We start from the raw sequence: 19,397 nt of genomic DNA on the forward strand, positions 1-19,397 counted from the left end.
TCCTTGATTATGACTTTTTTCAGGAAATCTTTTATGGTTGCCTCTCCTTCAATTGTTTGAAACATTGATTGCAACAAACTGCGTCTGTACTTTTTTTTCAAAGTTTCAAGTACGCCTTGGTCCATAGGCTGAATGAGGCTGGTCACGTTCGGTGGCAAAAACATCGTGCGTATGCCATCGCATTGCAGTTCCCCTTCATCTGGGTGTGATCCTGCGTTATCAAGTGTTAAGATGGCTTTAGAGGGTAGGTTGCTTTTCTTCAAAAACTTTTTGGTTTCAGGAACAAATTCACTAAAAAACCAGTTTTTAAAAATTTGTTTGTCCATCCATGCGTTTTGTTTTGGTTTGTATAAGTTGCTGGAAGCGTTGAAATAGACATGTTTTTAAACGCATGAGGCTTAGCAGACTTGCCAATGACAGTTAGTTTTAATTTACGGCTTCCCGACGCGTTTGTAACGGCTAGCACAGTCAGTCTCTCTTTGCTTTTTTTGTGACCCGGAGCAGCTTTTTCCTCCCGTGAAGCTAGAGTTTTTGATGGCAAAGTTTTAAAATTCAAACCAGTTTCATCACAGTTGTAAATCTGATCAGGTGTTAAATTTTCACTTTTAATAAGATTTTTTAACTTTTCACAGAACTGAACAACTGCCTCGGAATCCACTGAGAGTTTCTCCCCACAAATTTCTAACTGCCTCACGCCATAACGTTTTTTCCAATGGTCAAGCCATCCTACACTTGCCGTAAAATCTTCCTCACCTTCATTGATTTCATTGCGAAAGTACAATGCCTTTTCCTGTAAAATAGGTCCGGAAATAGGACAACCTTTGTTTCTTTGTTGACAAAACCATAAAAATAGGGCCTTGCTAGTTTTTTCATACTCTGCTTTCTTCATAAACTTCCGCTCATTAGTATACTTTTCCGAGCACTTTTCTGATGCAAACTTTTCAATTTTATCGCGATTCCTTCGCCAGTCACCAACTGTCACTTCACCAACTCCGTACTCGGCAGCTAATTTTTTTAACGTTTCACCTTTATCAAGTCTTTTAAGAGCTTCTAGTTTTGTTTTTTATCGGTACAAACTTTCTTTTACTTTTTGAACTCATATTTCACTGTACAATGAACACATAAACACTTCAGAAAATACTTTTTTACTAAAACTTAATATTTAGACAACAAGTACTGTACGTTGTAAATAACAGACAGGTAAGTGCACTGCGATCGTAATCTAGAACAACCGTACCGCAGTCGAACGTGATGAGCAATGGATTGATTTATTTTTAGACAATACGGGGCGCGATGTTCCGTGGCCTTGACAATAGAGTGGGGGTGGGGCGGTGCAAATGAAGTGGCACTGATGAGTCAGGCTGTCGGCTTCTCCAAGTAGCCTAGCACTCAGTTTACAGACATGCGCTCGAGTGTGTTGTACAAATATTTCAATATTACATTTTATTTTTCTACAAGTGTTGGCTCGAATTTAACGGAACCTCGGACTATCGAGACTCGAACTATCGGGACTCTACTGTATCGCTTGTTGCCACCTTTACTTGTGAAAGTACTTTGTACTTGAATAAACATTTGACCAAGAACCTGACGGAGTATTCTTAAAAATGTTTTGTTCTGCTTCTGTCATTCCATCTGTGTGATAGATAACTCTTGATAGATAGTTCCTGGAAACGTGAAATTTAGTACATAGATTTCTATTTGTCCAATGAAGAATTCTTATGATTTTGGAGTAAAAAGGTCAGTTCGGTAATGACTTTATGTTCTATCGGGTCCTTGGATACTCTGTTGTGGATTAGTTTATATTCTCTTCAATACAAAACAGATGATGGTCTGAAATTTGCCTGAAGTGTCTCTATAGTGGTGTAAATCAAGGAATATATCTGAGACTTTGCTTTATCACTTTGAAATCTACCACTACTATAAATTGTAAACGTTGCTAACAATATCTTAGAAAATCAGTGTGTTTTTTTAGATTTTAATGTTTTTCCAACGCTGTTGTGATGTCAGTCTGGGATATTATTTTGTGTACTTCCATATAATTGCTATAAGTGCTATCCATATAATTATATTAAAAATAATCCTTACACAAGTCAAATCGTTGTAGAACGGAAAAAGTATCAGTATTTAATTTACATTAGTATCAACACTCAGTATAACATGTTGATATTTGATATACATTAAGTTTTATTATATTAACTTTATACATTAGAAAATGGGGAACAACCACATTTCAAGTTATGAAAATTATGATGTCCATTTTTCAAACAAAAGTAATATTGAAAAATCTAACTATTTACATCAATTGATGTATGTTTCATGCCAATCACCATGAATCATATGGCCAAAACTTACCAACACATAAAAAATAAACAGATTATTTATTGTCCTTTTGGTTGATGTTCAGTGTACATGTCTCATATACATGTGTGATGTCTGTGATAGATTGGATCAGTTGCACAATGTAGGCTACCGCAGGGACCCAGGAATGCAGCAGGATCAGCAGAAGAGACATCACGAGCAGATGCATCTCTTCACCCAACAATCAAGTTAGTTTTATATTATTGCAACCTATATATTTATATTGGCAATTTGACATGTGATGCAAAAAACGTAGTTTATCAAATCCAGTGTAAAAAATGCCCTAAAGACTATATTGACTCTACAACCAATAATCTAACAATATGAATGACAGTTCACCATTATGACTTAAAGCATAATGATGAAACAAAACCATTAGTCATTCATAGCAAAAAGCAAAATACACAAAGAATCTTTTGAAAATGTATATAAAGTAAAACCAATACGACCAATCAATAACAATTCAAATACATCAAAATTAGGAAATTTAGAACAAGCATTTCAAATTGTCACAAAATCTAAATTTCCTTATGGGTTCAATCTTCTATAATTTATTTAAATCATCTGTTCACTCATCACATCTTTACAACCACAGTTTGAACATATGTTTTACGTTCCAAAATTGTTATGTTATTAATATGTGTATATATGTGTATGTATATATATATATATATATATATATATATATATATATATATATATATATATATATATATATAATTTCAATAAATATTGAATCACAAAAAGTACTTGCTCCGCCGGGACTCGAACCCGGATCTCTCACTTGCCAGGTGAATGTGCTACCATTACACCACAAAGCCCTTACTTTTTACGATTCAATTATATTGAATTTGGCCGTACCTGTCACATATGCATTTAAATAACCAAACTAACATATGATCGGAAGACCAAATAATACCAGTCAAATGACTTGTTTACATTTTTATTATTAAATTTGTATAACACAAATCTAATATAGTCATGATAGTACAAATTTAATAATAAAAAATATATATACATATGATGTTCAATCAGAAAATGTTATGGTTTTTTAACACGTTCGCTACCAGGTGGCGCATATTTGCGCCGCTCGGGTCACCGTAACAGACCAACGTTACAAAATGTGGTTGTTCTACACAGACCGAGAATAATTGGTATGAGACTAACCACAGACCAAGGATAAAATATTGATGAATTGAGCTATAATTCAACAAAATAACCTAAAATGTACGTCTGTACTGTTCTTATTTGATATATTGCTGATTTGCGTAATTTTTACGGCGGTGCATATGTGGGACGCTCGGTGTATAGCATCAAAATCTTAACATAGACCAAGCGTCCCATATATGAGCCACTATTTATTTGCTCAGTTACTGTAGGTTTTAGGGTAAGTTTCAATCAAAGATGCATATCTTATTATGAGAGTATTTTATTTCATGGTACAAAAGCTCAAACAACAGAGTCATATAAATATAGGTTCATTTAATGTATTATTATACATATCTTATTCGGCTATAGGCCTACAAGAATTTTAATTTTTGAAATAAAAAAAGTAGAATATAAGAAAATAAAGTAGAAATAAAGTTTATTTTATTTTGTGGTACCAAAACACAAATGGGATTCTTTTTACTCTACAAGACATAATACCCGACTGTTAACCCATATCTTATAACTATCTTACAAAATATGTGAACAATTATATAAGTTATTAAATTTACACAAAAATATTCAGAATGTACCACGTTACATTATATTTAAGTGCTCACACATTCATATTCTAATTATTGTGCCACTGGTTATAACAAGTTGCCATGCATAGGCCAAACGGTTTGTTATTTGAGTCTCTGCAGACGGAGCATGTATAAAATGTTTGCTTCCTCTTCTGGTTTCTCTCTCTGCAAACATGGCATCTCAGACGCTTGTACAGCTTCACGGGAGTATGGGCAGACTGTGAAGAGTGGCTGGAGCGAGGATTCCTTGGCATGGGCTCTATCTGAATGTAATTTTTTATTACGATGTCCCTGAACTTCAGGTAGGTTGTTTTGGTGGCAAGCCTTGAGAAAATGTAGACACCGTTCGAAAGGGAGACGTCTAGCAGGTGGAAAAAAATTAACAAAACTTAACCTCAACCCTAGTTCAGAAGAAAGAAGCCCGTGGTGTGAGGTTTACAACAAGAACAGTGTAGGCTGCAATGAACAAGTTTATCAACTTTGCGGGACGTAATTTTTAAGATATCCAGAGACCAAGCATCCCACATGTGAGCCAGACATCCCCATAGACCAATACAAAAGTATCAAGCCTCTAAAATAGACCAGTGAATTTTCAAGGCAATAATAGTGGCATGCAAACGGCGGCGCAAATATGGGACGTCAGTCTATTTGAGGTGCCCCGGGCGGTGCATATTTGGGACGCTGGTGCATGGGTAGAAACCGTGCGGCTCATATTTGAGCCAGCTGGTCTATGGGTATACGAATTTCTTCACATGTTGATAGCGAACGTGTTCACACCAAGAATAAGAAAATTAAATAAACATATGTGTAAAAAGGCTCTCCATACTGCAGTTACAGGTAGAGAAAGCTTTGCTTCAATATTAAAATGAATCTAAATAGAAATATACAATAGGAAATATTTTGGAATAAATTTGCAATAAATTATCGTTTCCTAGCTGAAACATTTTTTAAAATTAAAATATGCCAAATTTTGTTTATTTGTGAGATAACTAACCTAACACTCAAAGTGTGTGTTAGAAACAATGTTTTTAGTGCAGTCACTTTCTTTAAAATCAGCAAAACGTGAATATGCCATGGAGAGAATTGAATTCTGAACAAAGTTGTCTAAAATAAGTCAACATGAACCAGAAACCAGTTTAGAGTTAAACGATTATTAAAACCAGATTGTGGTTAATGGGATCTCATAAATACAGTGTGAAACAGAAATAAAATCATACATAATTTGTAATGTCGACATAAAATTAATCGTTCTACAAACTAAATTGACGGATTTCTCAGGTACAAACATAATTGTAAAAATAAAAATATATTTAAAAAAACAATAGTGTGTGACTTTTATCAGACATGTAAACTACTCTATTGATCTTTTTAACGTGTCTGTTAATATCTTGTGTTGCTTATCGTATGAAATATTTATATATTTTTGTGAGATTAGCAGAAATTAAAATTCAACTCTCTAGCTCATCCCGTGTATTTAAATCTCACTGTTCGTTTAAAGATGCAGATACTGCATGGATTCAGTGTGTAGAAGCTGTCATACTGAAAAATGTATGCAGTTGACCTTCATCTAGTAACGGGATTGTTGTGCAAAAGGCCCAAGGCTGTAAGATGACAGTGTAACATGACAAGGCTTATTAACTGGTTATCTATCACACGGCGCAAAACATCAACTTTAAATCTACAGAGAAAATTAGCATCCATGGTGGCACAGAAATTCTCTTCCCAGCAATAACGAGAAATTTTTTTTTCAAAAGGAGTGGCCGATTCTGTTTTAAGCCTTATTCTGCCTGTCCTCTTGGGCGACTGGCCTGTGCGAGGGTTTTATCAAACAGAATAAGGGGGGAGTCGATACAGTACAAGGTTGTAGGTACTGATAAAAAGTGCGACAGTCACAGACAGGATTTGAATTCCCCATTCATCATAGCGGTCATACCGCTAGGGATAAAAGTGGCTTTGTCTGTTAACAGTATTTCTGAGAGTATAAAGAGTTTGGCCCTCAGACACTCACGCTATAGCAGTCACATAACATTATCTCTTGGCTAAGGACGTATAAGTACAGTATTGTGTAAAACAACAATGGGATATTAATCAGTGGTGCCAACTTGTAAGACATGATAGTAAAAATTTTATAACTATCAACTAATTTGCTGTGTTAAACCGTGTCATTCTTTCTTTACCACAATAGACTTTAATTTTGTTTATAAGTAGTTGAATGGGTTTTTCGGACATTTATCATATTTGGTCAGAATTAAATTCTTCTCTACATGGTTCATTTGCAAGTCTTAAGCTTTTACAACGCTTTTGGTAAAAATCATTGCACTTAATAAAACATTGAAAATGCAGTTTTTCCCAAAAGTATTGTATTTAACACTAGTAATCTCCAAAATTTTTAAAGTAAACAATAAATTTTAAGGGCCATAAAATCATTAAGTCCATTTGAGCATTCCTATTTAGACTAAGGCAGGGTATCCACTGTGATCTATTAACTCATAGATAGATAGCTATAGCCTATCTGTATTAGTAATTAGTAGCAGACGACATTAAATATTGTATTGAAGTTAGGTATTTACAATTTATTATGATAAGTGTTTGAAATGCTGTCCTAGTTTTATTATCTCTTGATAGCACCCCCATCCTGTGGTAAAAACCAGTAACACCATATCAGGTGATAACTTATCAGGAGATGGCTCTTGGCTGTTGGCAGATTTGGTTGTCTGAGAACGTAAAATTTGCTAAAATATTTGTTTCCTGCACACACCTCATCATAAAATTTTACTCCTCTGTTAAAATCGTTTTCTGATGGTTCCTGAAAGAATTTTACTTTATACCATCCCATGTACGGATTGCCTTTCGGAGTGTAAATAAATAAATGTGTTTATTTTCCTCATTCAAATACATGCAGACACAGTATGCAACAATATACAGCTTATAGAGAAATATACATATATCGACCCAAAAAGAAAAAGAATCTTGCAATTGGGTGGAAGTGATCGTCAGCTTCCTAATTAAAAACTTAGTAATAAGCCCAAGTTTTACAATAACAGTATAAAAATACAAACAAATTTAATTGCAAAAATATGAAATTACTGTATACCATTAAAATAATTCGTATTAATTAGAAAATTTTTCAGTTAAAAAAACTTACATTTATTAAGTAGGAAGAAAATGTTTTTATTGAAGAGCTAAATATAAATTTTCAATATCTTCACTTTGCTCAACAACCAAACTTGTGTAACGATAATGAAAACAAGGAACTTTTAGTCATTAAAGGTATAAAATATGTTGATCAAAAGTGGTTAATATAATCATAGATATATTGAAATGAGGTATTCACAGTATTATATAAATATTATATTCTTCATGAAGATTTGGATGAGCATTAGTTACTTCTGCATGGTTTCAAAAATACATCATTCCCTGGACAATGATAGTTCAGAGTAAACATTTGTTTTTATTTGTTCTTTGAAATGACAACAATTACAAATCATTTTATTGATAAATGCAAAAACCCTATTTGGTTTGTCTGCATTTCACTAAATATACTAATTACTAATTTTATGCTTTAAATTAATTTGTGGTCAAGTCCATGCAGTTTTATTTCAAGAGTAAACACCTCACCAATAATGCAGTTACAATATAAAAAATAATAAATACAAATTTCAAATTAACATACCAAAATTTCTCAAGAAAAACAATAGCAATAATTAATTAACATTTATAAAAAAAACTTAATCCTAAACATATTCAGTGATTTGTACAACTGATGAATATGACAGGCCCTTATTAAAAATTGAGGCTGTTACACTCTATATCAAGTGGCACTAAAGAAGACCATTAGCAATAGCCAATGTCAGAGTAGCACATGGTTATCAATGGAACAGCTGATGAGTACTGTAAAATTCTATTCAAAATTAATTTGGTCACATTGCCTTATAGTGAAAGGTCAGATTGTTCAACTCATTCCTTAGCTCTTTTGACTGTACACTATGTCTAGTAAGTTTTCATTTTAAATTTTTTCTGTAGATGTAAATGTCTAATCTATATTTAAGCAATAAAAACGTTATAATAACGCGTAATGGTTATGGTTATTTTGAGATGAGATAATTGTTGTAAAAGAAATGTTTAGAAACTAAGCTTTAATGATTCACGGGTAAATTACCTACAGGCTCCATCATGTACATTTTGGTCTCAAAGAGACCCTTATCAGTTGGTTTGTAATGTATATATATACAGTATAAATATATAGGTATATAAATACATGCGTTAATTTTATGTGTGTCCATTTTCCAGCACAAGATGAGTCTCAGCATTCATCAGGGTTTTTCAATTGGATTTTTGGTTCAAGGTAAGCTTTATTTTGTCATTTTATTTATTACATTGTAGCTCCTAGAAAGGATATATACATATATAAGTAACTTAAGTGTGACTAAATTTTAATTGATTTGTATTTTATAAACAAATAAAACTTTTTTATTTTATCAGCCAATTTTTGAATGAAAAATACTACACAATTCATTTTGTTGTCATCTAAATATTTCCTTATCCTTTTATAAATTAAAATAATTACTATGTATGTAAATTATTATATTATTATAACATAAGTTATAATATCACAACTTTTTAATTACTTCTGTTCTTAAAAATATTTGGTTAAAATGCATTTAACATCTTTGCAGCGGTTTGTTTTCAAGCAATTCAATCAGTCAAAACCAGACACTTGTTCAAATCGAAATCATAAACACATTTTCTGCAGTCATTATCTCTAAATTTAACCATTAAATAATAACTGTCTTGTTATTAAAATTATAACATTTAACTAACATAACTAAAGTAACTACATTTTTATTTTTGGACCTTTTCTTTAATTCAAAATATTTTTTCCTAGCAAGAGTTGTCATAAACCAGTTATAAAAGTACTTCATCTTTAAGTGAGTTTATAATATTATTTTATGAATAATAATTTCAAATAATAATGATAATTTTCTGTGGCTTTTTGAAATTTATTTATAGCGAGCCATATGTTTTTATCAAGAGCTAACAATACTCTGGCTTTAATATAAATTAAAGAAAAGTTCAAGTTTAAATTTAATTTTAAAATATAAGATGAAAGTCACTAAGTTACTTTTAATAATTTTATAATATCATAGAAGTTCAATATCCGAGCCACCGGGTTAATTGAGTTCTTTATTAAAATTAATAACCTTGTAGGAAGCATGGACACAATTACACTGAAAACACCAGATCTGTGTTGTATGTGCGGGAGTGTGGAACACTATGATGGCGCGGTACACTGTTGGATAGTCGGATAATGACAATAGTCAGAGCAAAAACGGTACAGTGTCCGAACACGCTTATTGGTTACATCTGGGTAGTAAGTTACGTAATTTATTGCATCAATAAACCGTTTTAGCCCTTTAAGTGACCTGACCATTTCTTTTGTTACACGACTAAATGCATAAAACCTATTTGTACATTTGCAAACTTTTGGGAGAAGAAAAATGTATCTAACCGATTTATGGTTTTTTGTGTGTTTTATTATGATAGAATTAGCAACATATTAATACATAACCTTTTATGTTTATTTGAAAAATAAATAAAAACAGAGCTAATGTTTTTTACGTTTTTAAAATTTTAAGTTTTACAAAAATTGTGTGCTATATAAGTATTTTTTATATATTTTTGAGCAAGCTTCATAGTATTGCTATTTGCACGGAAAGTGAACATTTATGTTGTGTAAGCTGAAGTAAATTTTTCTTGAAATTGTATGAGTTCAAGGTAAAAGTTATTGTAAAATAACTATTTTATCTATTTTCATATTTATCGTTCCAACGTTGTAGAAACAACTATTTAGAAGAACATTGCAGTACATAATGTTCTAACAAACATTCGTTTTCACGGTTAGTTACTTGGAAACAGTTAGACTGATTAACAACACTATTTTATCATCGTAAAACTAAGCTACAGTATTGTAACGAACAAATAGAATAACATCAATAAGAGTAAACTGTTGTTGGTACTATATTTTACCAAAATAAACAATATCCTGGGTAAAGAAACGAACAAAGACAGCATGGACTATGCTTTGTTCAACCACTACATCAGCTGGCAGAGAACAAGTCCATTGTAATTAAGACTGTTTACAGACCAAGGAGAAAGAAAAATTACACAACTTATATTTATCATTAGATTGGAACTGATTGAATACTGCTATTCAGATAGATGCCTCAAATAACGTTGTCGTATATAAAATACTAGCTGTTTCCCGTGGCTTCACACGCTTTTCATAAGCTTTGCCCGTGTATAAGGGTTTCTGGTTCAAGTGAATTATATTTCCAACGCCGATGTAGAGTTTGCTTTGTTGCCACAATCAAGAAAAAATTTGTTAAAAGTGTATGTTTATTGCCATTGTACATGTACATGTACTTTATTACAAGGTGGTGTAACACTCAAACTTTAAGTTCAAACTGGTGTTTATTTTAAAGTCATATATATCATAACTTAGCGCCTTCAAATGTTTGGCTACGTAATATACATAACTGTCTTGTAATTGCAGTTTATAATGTGCAGGTGCTTTGAAAACTTTTATCTTTTGCAGCGCCACCTGGTGGTAAGTTACATCAATGGCCATGACAAATAAACCTTTTCCGTGGTAAAATACATATACATACAAATTTTCATAATGATCGGTCAACTAGTTTACGAGTCTATAAAGGACATATAGACAAACATTCATTTATATCTGTATATATATATATATATGGATTATCAAAATCTAAATGTGAAAATTGGTGATGCTAGCACGTTTTTTAGAGTCAAAATAAGCAATTTTGCGGCACTCAAAGGCTTGATAATCAATACTGAGTTTTTGTAAATTATGATATTTTAGTGCAATCTCCACATTTGCTGAGTTCAGTATCCGAGGTAATCACGGCCCCATTTAGCTCGGTTAATCGGACTTCTACTGCACTCGTCAGGGATAATTCGCCTTTGAGAGAATCAAAAAGTGTATATCAATGTTTTAGATCTCAGATATAAGTTTTATTTTACCCAATGTGTTTCTTTGTTTCAGTTCATCTGGTTCACAAGATGTCTAAATGCACATGCCTAGAAGCATCAACACATAAACGGTGAATTTGCCGTCAGATATATAGTTTTATAGTTTTTGGAATTAACGTTTTGTGTGAGATTGTTGATTTGTTTTATTGTTATTCTTCAGAAGGAAATGTAGTTCACTGGTAACTTCCTAATTTTAAAATCTAATGCACTCCACTGCATGTATAGCAGAGTGGGTTCCATTGTCAGAGGTACAGTATTTTGTTCTTATACATTCCTGCTGTGGAGGTGTGGTCATTAGAAACTCTAAAATAATCTCACAATAATATTATGACTATGATAGTAGCATATCAGTGTATTAGCCTATACATGATAACAAAACCGGTGTCAACAACACACGATTGTACAGTTTGTAATATTTAATGTAAACACAACTTATAGTGCAATAAAATAGGGTGCTTTCGGACTAAATACACTTTTGTTGTTATTGTTGTCTAATTTATTGGACGTGACTGTTCAGTCACGGTTTTAAATCTATGTCTCAATTGGATGTAGCAGGTTTTTACAAAGTACGTGATGTTTGTATTCGGCTTTATAATAGTTTTTTTTATAAAGGACTGTTTGTTGTAATTATTTGGCTGAACCTCAGCCTCTCTCAACTTTGTCTTGTGCAGAAACTCAACGTAAAATTTCTAGAAAAAGTAAAAAATATATATACATAATTTAAAAGTTTACCAAAATATATATAAATATAAAATATACATTGTATAGATGTAGAAGTATTAACTATATTGTATGAAACTGTGTATTTTTGATCAATAAAATTGTTTAAAATATTTTGTCTCGTTCTAAAACCTTTTTGTACATGCCTAAAGTTATTTAAAACAAGTTTAAAGTATTCTTTCTTCATGAAACATCAATAGTTCTGATGGGGTCATAATACATAACAATATTTATATTGAAGTCATGTCCATTTTAGTTATCTTCATGATGTAGATTCTATTGCATTGAGTAGAAAGGTCTCCATGACAGACAGTCGTCAACCTTTCTCTTGAGCATCTTCTCTGTGGGGTTTCTTATTTCAGCTGGTAAATGATTTAAAATTATGTAGGATGGCTTCTTTTCCTACAGCAAAGTGTAGTGTGCAGGAAGTGTGTATTGAGATCTTTGCCGGATGTTATAGCTGTGCAAAACATGGCGAGGCAATTCTTTACTATCAGCATATAGGACAATTTCTCGGATTTATAGTGATACAATTGTTAGGATTCTCAGTTTTTTAAGTTTAATGCCAAGGTGTCCAAGCATTCTTATAGCTTTTTTTGTATAGTCAAGATTCTTTGGAGAGTTTCCAAAAAAATTTGCTTCATGTGTCATTTCAAAATGAGGTAGACTGGGAATTTCATTTTTCCTTTTCCAAAAATCCAGTTGGTTTTTTTTCTGAAATATTGAGAACTAAGTCATTTTCATGGTAGTATTGATAGACCATGTTCATTGTTATAAATGATTTAATGGCTAGGTTGTCAGATGAGCTATCTGATAGAAGGAGTGTTGTGTCGTCTGCATACATTAAAATTGAACAGTACTGGTCAAGATATTCTGGCATGTCATTTATGAATAGCACAGGTCCTAGAACAGATCCTTGATGTACTCCATTTTCTACTGGCAGGAGGCTGGATCTAATGGTTAGTGCTATACCAGCTTCTACATGAGATATTTCTACTAGTTGACTCCTTCCAGTTAATAAATAGCTCTCAAACTACTTGTAAGCAATGTCTCCTGTCCCAAGGTGTTTTAGTTTATTGAGGATACAGTTGTATTTCAAGGAATCAAATGCTTTACTGAAATTAAGCAATATGTTAGTCACAAGTTTTGTCTTTTTCAAGGTTGTCAATGATATATCCAGCTAGTTCTAACATTGCAGTAGCCGTTAATTACCCTTTTAGGAATCCAAGTTGTCTATCTGTCGGTAGGATATTTGGTTAACAATAGTCTATCAGCCTTTTAAGCATTACTCTCTTAATTACCGCAGAGAAGGTTGGTTGTTATGTAGCCACTTCTGAATTTCAGATAGACTTTGGCTTTAAGGGGTGATGGAAACAGTCCAGTTTGTAGGGACTTAGTGATACCGGTTAAGGGGCTGTAAGTGAATCACTGCAATGCCTTAAAAGGTGAGTTGATTTGTCATCAATTCCTGCAGATTTTATGGACTTTAGATTTATTATTATGTCTCCAATTTTCTTTTCATCTCTATACACAAAATTGAGAAGTGCAGGATTTGATATCTCTTGTGAAAGTTGCAGTTCTTTTAGGATGACTGTTGTGTTGGAGGAGTGTTCTACCAGCAATACTGGTGAAGAATTGGTTTAGATGTTTGGTAATTTCCAATGGGTTGTCAGTTTTGCGTCCCATTTATTTCAAGTTTTATTTGTGCTTTGTCATATGATAAATTTTTCTTTTCATTGTTCGTTTTCCGGCCACACTACCTTTGATTTATTTTCGGTCTTTCGTCATGTTAAAAAAAAAATTATTTTAGTCTCCATCTTATCGTGAGTATTTCCAGATGCCTGGTACTTATGTAGGCTTTTAAGATACTCAAATTTCTGTCTGTTTGCTCATCACAAGAGTCTTTTTCTCTTTTTCTTTCCCTTTCGTAGTTTCTTCTTTACAGGTGGCATACATTTTATCTTTCCATATTTTGTCTAGAAAATGTTTCCATGAGCTTTCTGGTCTTCCCGATTTGCGGTTGTTAATATTTATATCACCAATTATGACTGTCCGTGAGTATCATTAGCCTTTGTTGTCTCAAGTACTGTGGAGAGGATTTCCAAAACCTCATCAAGCCTATCTGTATATTCTTAAGTATGATGTAACTAATTTTATCATAATACTACTTAATAATAATTATGACTAAATATACCTTTAGAACAAAAACATAAATTTGTGATAACTTTGTTAAAATAATAAACCTAGGGATATAGCTATTTCATTCTTGTTTCGACTATAGGTCAAACTATCGACTGATTACGAGAAAAATATAACGTAATAATTGTTCACAATTTAATCTGTTTATCACAATAGCAAACTTTGATTTGTAGGAGCTAGATAAAAGTTGATGTTTTTGTATATAAATTTAACTAAAAACTGACAATTAGATTATCTCTATTGGCAGACCATTTTGGTTTTACATGGGTACGTTATGCAAATCATAAAAAAATTAAGTTATTTGGTTATGTGTTTTAATAATTACATATTTTTTATATGTGTATCATTTTTTATAAATTGTTTTATAGGTAAAAATAAGTGTTTGTTTAAAAAAATTATTTTTAAGGTGAAGTGTGCCGAGAGTAGTACCAAACTAAGCCACCATGGAGCAGGACCAAAATGAAGTAAATTTATTTTTCTGTTCTTGCTAGAACCAATTTTAAAATTGAAAACTAATTGGTATTAAAAATGCAGTTTTAATTATTTTAATTTTCTTTTCTCTACGTAATTACCAACAGTTTTTAAAAACTGAAAATTTTGAGTAAAAATTACTTGGTATTATAAAAAAAATACTTTGACAGTTTTATGACACTGGTGAATATATGATGGGTTGAAAGGGTTAAGATTGAATTAATAATGAAGAAATCTTTTTTTGCTATCTGGTGGCTCACCCATGTGTGGTCTTGGAGAAGAAACAGAACACTTCACTTCAGAAAAGTTTACAATTTATTCCAACAACAGGGTAGTCAAATGTAGAAGTCAGCACTTGCTTTTGAGTACATTGTGTAATGCACTATGTATGAAAAAGGAAAGAGGGATTAATTTTGAATTCTGTTTTGTTATTAATAAATTATATGTTTAATTATCATTCGTATAAAAATTATTTCCAGACAACTATTGCAGTTGGAGAAGATCCTAATAAACGTTATCAAAACACTTGAAGAATCATGGAAATTAAAGCTAGATAACAGATGAAAGTATTTTCTTTTTATCTTTATGGTGACTGGATGACTATACATATTTTTCATTATAGACTTTTAGGGTCCGACAGAACAAGAAACTAACTGTTGCAAATATGACATTGGCAACATTTTGGCAGCCACTAGTTCTTGAGTTAATAGATGAAATAGGAGTTAATAGAAATCACGGCTCAAATCACGCAAGCCATCACTACGAACAGCATCCCAGTTGATAGAGGAGAACTTTACGCCTAATGCTAACTGGGCATCATCCTGGGAATTATTCAATGGACGGAACAAGTTCTTGATATCCGATCCTACGAAAGCAGCGAGTGGCTTGGAAATTCCTCGAAAGGAATGGGTTTTATTGAATCGTTTTCGAACTGGGGTTGGGAGAAGCAATCACTGGAAATTTAAGTGGAGTATTACTGACGACCAGACGTGTGATTGTGGCGCAAACTCTCAGATAATGGAGCACATTGTAAACGACTGCTCTTTGCGATTGTTTTCTGGTGGTCTGGCTGGTCTGAGTGGTTTAGAGGATGGGTCTCTAAACTGGCTCAGTAATTTGGATTTAGCTTTGTGACGGGAGATCTTAATATTATTTTTAATTTATGACTCAAGAACTTTGTTCTTACGTACTTTTTAATAATTGTAATTTTTAATTTATTTATTTATGGATAGCTGCCTTTGTCCCCCATACGATATATATATATAGGGACTCCATACATTTATGGATGTCTTTTCACATAAGAAATTTTTCTAGTTATGGAAAGACATTCAATTGCGTACAAATGCATGTATAAACAACAAAGAAATATTTGCTCTTAAGAGTGTATAATTTCTTACGCTAAAACTAATTTTACTTTTATTTCGTTAAGTCTGCTGCAGGGGATTGGATAGTCTGTGCAGGAGAATTGTATATGTTCTCACTCATCTTAGCAGTTAACACAGTCCAAGCTGAATAAGTATGAGTCTCTCTGTTCAAATGTTCGACAAAGTGATTTGAAACAACACAAGTTGTGCTGGGAAAGAAGATGTCTTCCAGTAAAACACATGATTTTTTCTCTGAAAGATTTGGGATTAGAAAGCAAGAAGGTAAACCAATTTCTGACGTTTGTCTCTAAGGCTTCATTGGAGGTATCTTTGCGTTTGTGGGGCAGATGATCTAATCCTTGAGAAGAAGGTAGAGTTTTGGCCATATAAAAATGCTTTAACCCTCCGCCGCAGGTCTCTAGTCCTTGACCACTCTCTCTTCTTCATTGGCAGACGCACTATCATTAAGGGAATAATAGTTGGGTTAGAATTGATCATGGGCTGAGAACTTACATGTTAACGTTTTTAATAAAAACTTTGTATTTTTTAGATATTATACCATTAAAAATGTACATAGCACAACAGTGAATCCTGATTCCTTAAGAAATTCTATGACAGAAATTTAATCTCATAAAAAATATTTTACTGAACTTAGTATTTTTTACTGAACTAGACAAACTAGTCTAGATGTAAATATACTGACAACGTGAAGGCTCATAATATTGTCTAATGAAAACAACTGCATGACTAAAATTCAGAACATTTTCAAAGAATTTGTTGGTTTAAGTTTGTTTTGATGATGGAAAGATTGTGAAGGAAACAGGATTTGCCTGATATTTGCTATTGATCAGTGATATAAGAAATCGGAAATAGTAGTTTTGAAATCTGCAATCTGATCTCTTCCTCAGGTGGGTAAGACCTAAAAAACACATCCAACTAAAGCGATGTTGGAGGTTGGATCTTATCAACCAATCCAACAAAATAACTTCATCACTTGTTTGTAAGTCACTGAAATATATCTATGGTGTAATTAGTTTGTCCACAAAGTTTCCTATTGCTATAATGGTTACCCATAAGATCAATGCAAAAATGTTAGATTTTTGTCTATATTTTTTATCTTTTAACCCCAAAATTAATGGAATTCTTCCTTGGTAACAGGAGGAACCTATGTACAAAGTTGGAAAATCTCCAAAACCTTTATAACAAAAGTGCACAGATGGACAGATAACAATATTATATTAAGAACTAGTTGTTTCCCACACCTTCACACACTTTTCTTTGCCCGTGTATGAGCACTTCTGGTTAAGAGAATTATATTTGCCGATGTAGTTTATTTTGTTACCATGATCAAGAAAATCTTTCAAAAGTGTAAGTTTATAGCCATTGTACACGTACATGTACTTTTATATAAAGTGGTCTAACTCTCAAGCTTTAAGTTCAACCAGACATTTTTTTTAAAGACAAATATACATCAAAACATAGTGCCTTCAAATAGTGTTTGGCTATTATCTATATATATATATATATATATATATATATATATATAGATTTTTTCAGATGCTAACTGACATATAGACGAATTTAGAATTTTTTTAGTTTATCACAAATTGAGAAATGAAATTAATAAATGGAAATGTAATTTTCTTTTGCATGTTGGCACTTGAAATACATATTGTCTACTAGTCACTAAGTATGCCAAAGCTTTGTAATGGAAGTGAAAAATGAGCAAGCTTAAAGACTGGGATTAGCCCCCGAAACGGGCAAGATTGTATCTTTATAATTGGCTGAGCGTTAGCAAAACCTTTCACTCGAGGGGGTGGAAAAATGTCATTTCAGTCTGTCTCTCTCTACCCACATTATATCGAAAATGAAATGATGGTGTATGTCACTCCATGACATTTGGATGATTGTCAGCTAACAGTTATACATTGGTTAACTATGATGACAATGAGAAAATAGTGGAATAAATAAATTTGTAAACATGCTGAGTGCAATCATATGAGAACTTAACGTGGGACATATCAAATCGTGTATCTTATTCATTCAGTAAAATCAAAATAATAGAGTGGAAAATCAGTTTTAAAGGTCTGTGACAAGATATGATTTCAGGGCACTCCTGTGTCGTAGCACTCTTCATACCTCACTGGAACTTTTATTTTTAAACATTTCCATTAAATGTAACTCAATGAACAAAAAAGTGAATGTATCATGTAAAAAGATCAACGAAAGATTTCATCTGTAGACTTCGAATTTTTTATGAAGCCATTGGCTAAGTAGTAAGGCGATAATTAATTTTAATAATTTTTTAGGTGCTAATATGTTTTATCCGCTCATGTAAAATTGGTACATACCTCAACGTTGTTTCGTAATCGGATTTTACACCATTTTAAAATTTAATAAATAAATAATCAACCTTAAATAATATAACACAGAACATTGTTCTATAGTCTATACAAAAAGGCTTATACAAAATTCTGAATAAAAATGCAACATTTCTAATGCGAATGATATGTTAAATTGCACAAGGGCAGTAGAGATAAAGTTGTTATATATATTGTAGTACATGTCAAATTACCAGTGATAAAATATAGTTTAATTAATTACTGTTATGAAACGTTAAATTATAATCGTGTTAGTCATTTGGTTTTGACGAAATGCAACAACTTGGTTGTTATTGGTTTAGTAAAATCGTGTGACCAATTGAAAAATTTTAAAACACAGTTTTAATATGTCTACAAATAGGGGTTTTTTTAAAGATGTTTTAAAGTTTTGAATTATCGAACAATAAGCGTTACACATTTAAGCATAAATATTACCAGTAAACGAGTTTTTTTGCCTTATGAAGCAAGTAAAATAACTGATTCTGTTCAGTAAAAAACTTACTGTTAAAAAATATAAATTTACAAAACATGTTGGCTGCTATAACCAAAAACCAAAAAATTCTTCTAACCTGTAAATGTTACATGTACACTTAAAATCTAAATTATGGGTGAAGTCTGATTTTTTAAATGGATTCAACCCTTTGTGCAAAATAACTATAGGTGGTAAAATGGTTTTAGCTATAAAACCTCAGACTTTATATTTTTATCGATTCTTTGTACAATTTTAGGTACTTGATCTAATAAAATATTTATTGTATTACTTGATATTAAACACAAGTAAAAAACTAAGTATATTTTCAAATATGATTCAGTAGAATACAAATTGATTAATATTAATTAAATCGTATGTTCGTGAGTTATTACTTCTCTACACATTGCAGGAAGTAAAACTTGACCTTTGACCACTTGACCTATGTGTCTGTGTTAAATGATCCCATTGACCCTTTAGTACGGAAATTAATTCATTTACTCTTCCAATTGTGTCAAAACTCCACTTGCACTTCGAAACAAATTCATTTCACGTGTCTCCTTTCATCGACCTTGAACACTCTTTGTTCACCGCTTAATTGCTTCGGTTCTTTGATATTCAATGTTCAGAGTATAAACAAGTGTCACCC

The 19,397-nt window shown here is 32.1% G+C and overlaps 1 protein-coding gene across 1 annotated transcript in view; it reads left to right on the top strand.

Annotated features, from left to right (window-relative positions):
• Positions 1-11,977, top strand: part of LOC124363210 (protein lava lamp-like) — a 45,380-nt gene extending 33,403 nt beyond the window's left edge. Inside the window, 3 exon segments of the mRNA XM_046818371.1 lie at positions 2,443-2,546; positions 8,379-8,433; positions 11,158-11,977. Of these exon segments, the coding sequence (XP_046674327.1) occupies positions 2,443-2,546; positions 8,379-8,433; positions 11,158-11,182 (184 nt within the window). The 3' untranslated portion in view covers positions 11,183-11,977.
• The last annotated feature ends 7,420 nt before the right edge of the window (positions 11,978-19,397 follow it).

This window comes from Homalodisca vitripennis, chromosome 5 (assembly GCF_021130785.1).
Source record: "Homalodisca vitripennis isolate AUS2020 chromosome 5, UT_GWSS_2.1, whole genome shotgun sequence".
Taxonomy (NCBI): Eukaryota; Metazoa; Arthropoda; class Insecta; order Hemiptera; family Cicadellidae; genus Homalodisca; species Homalodisca vitripennis.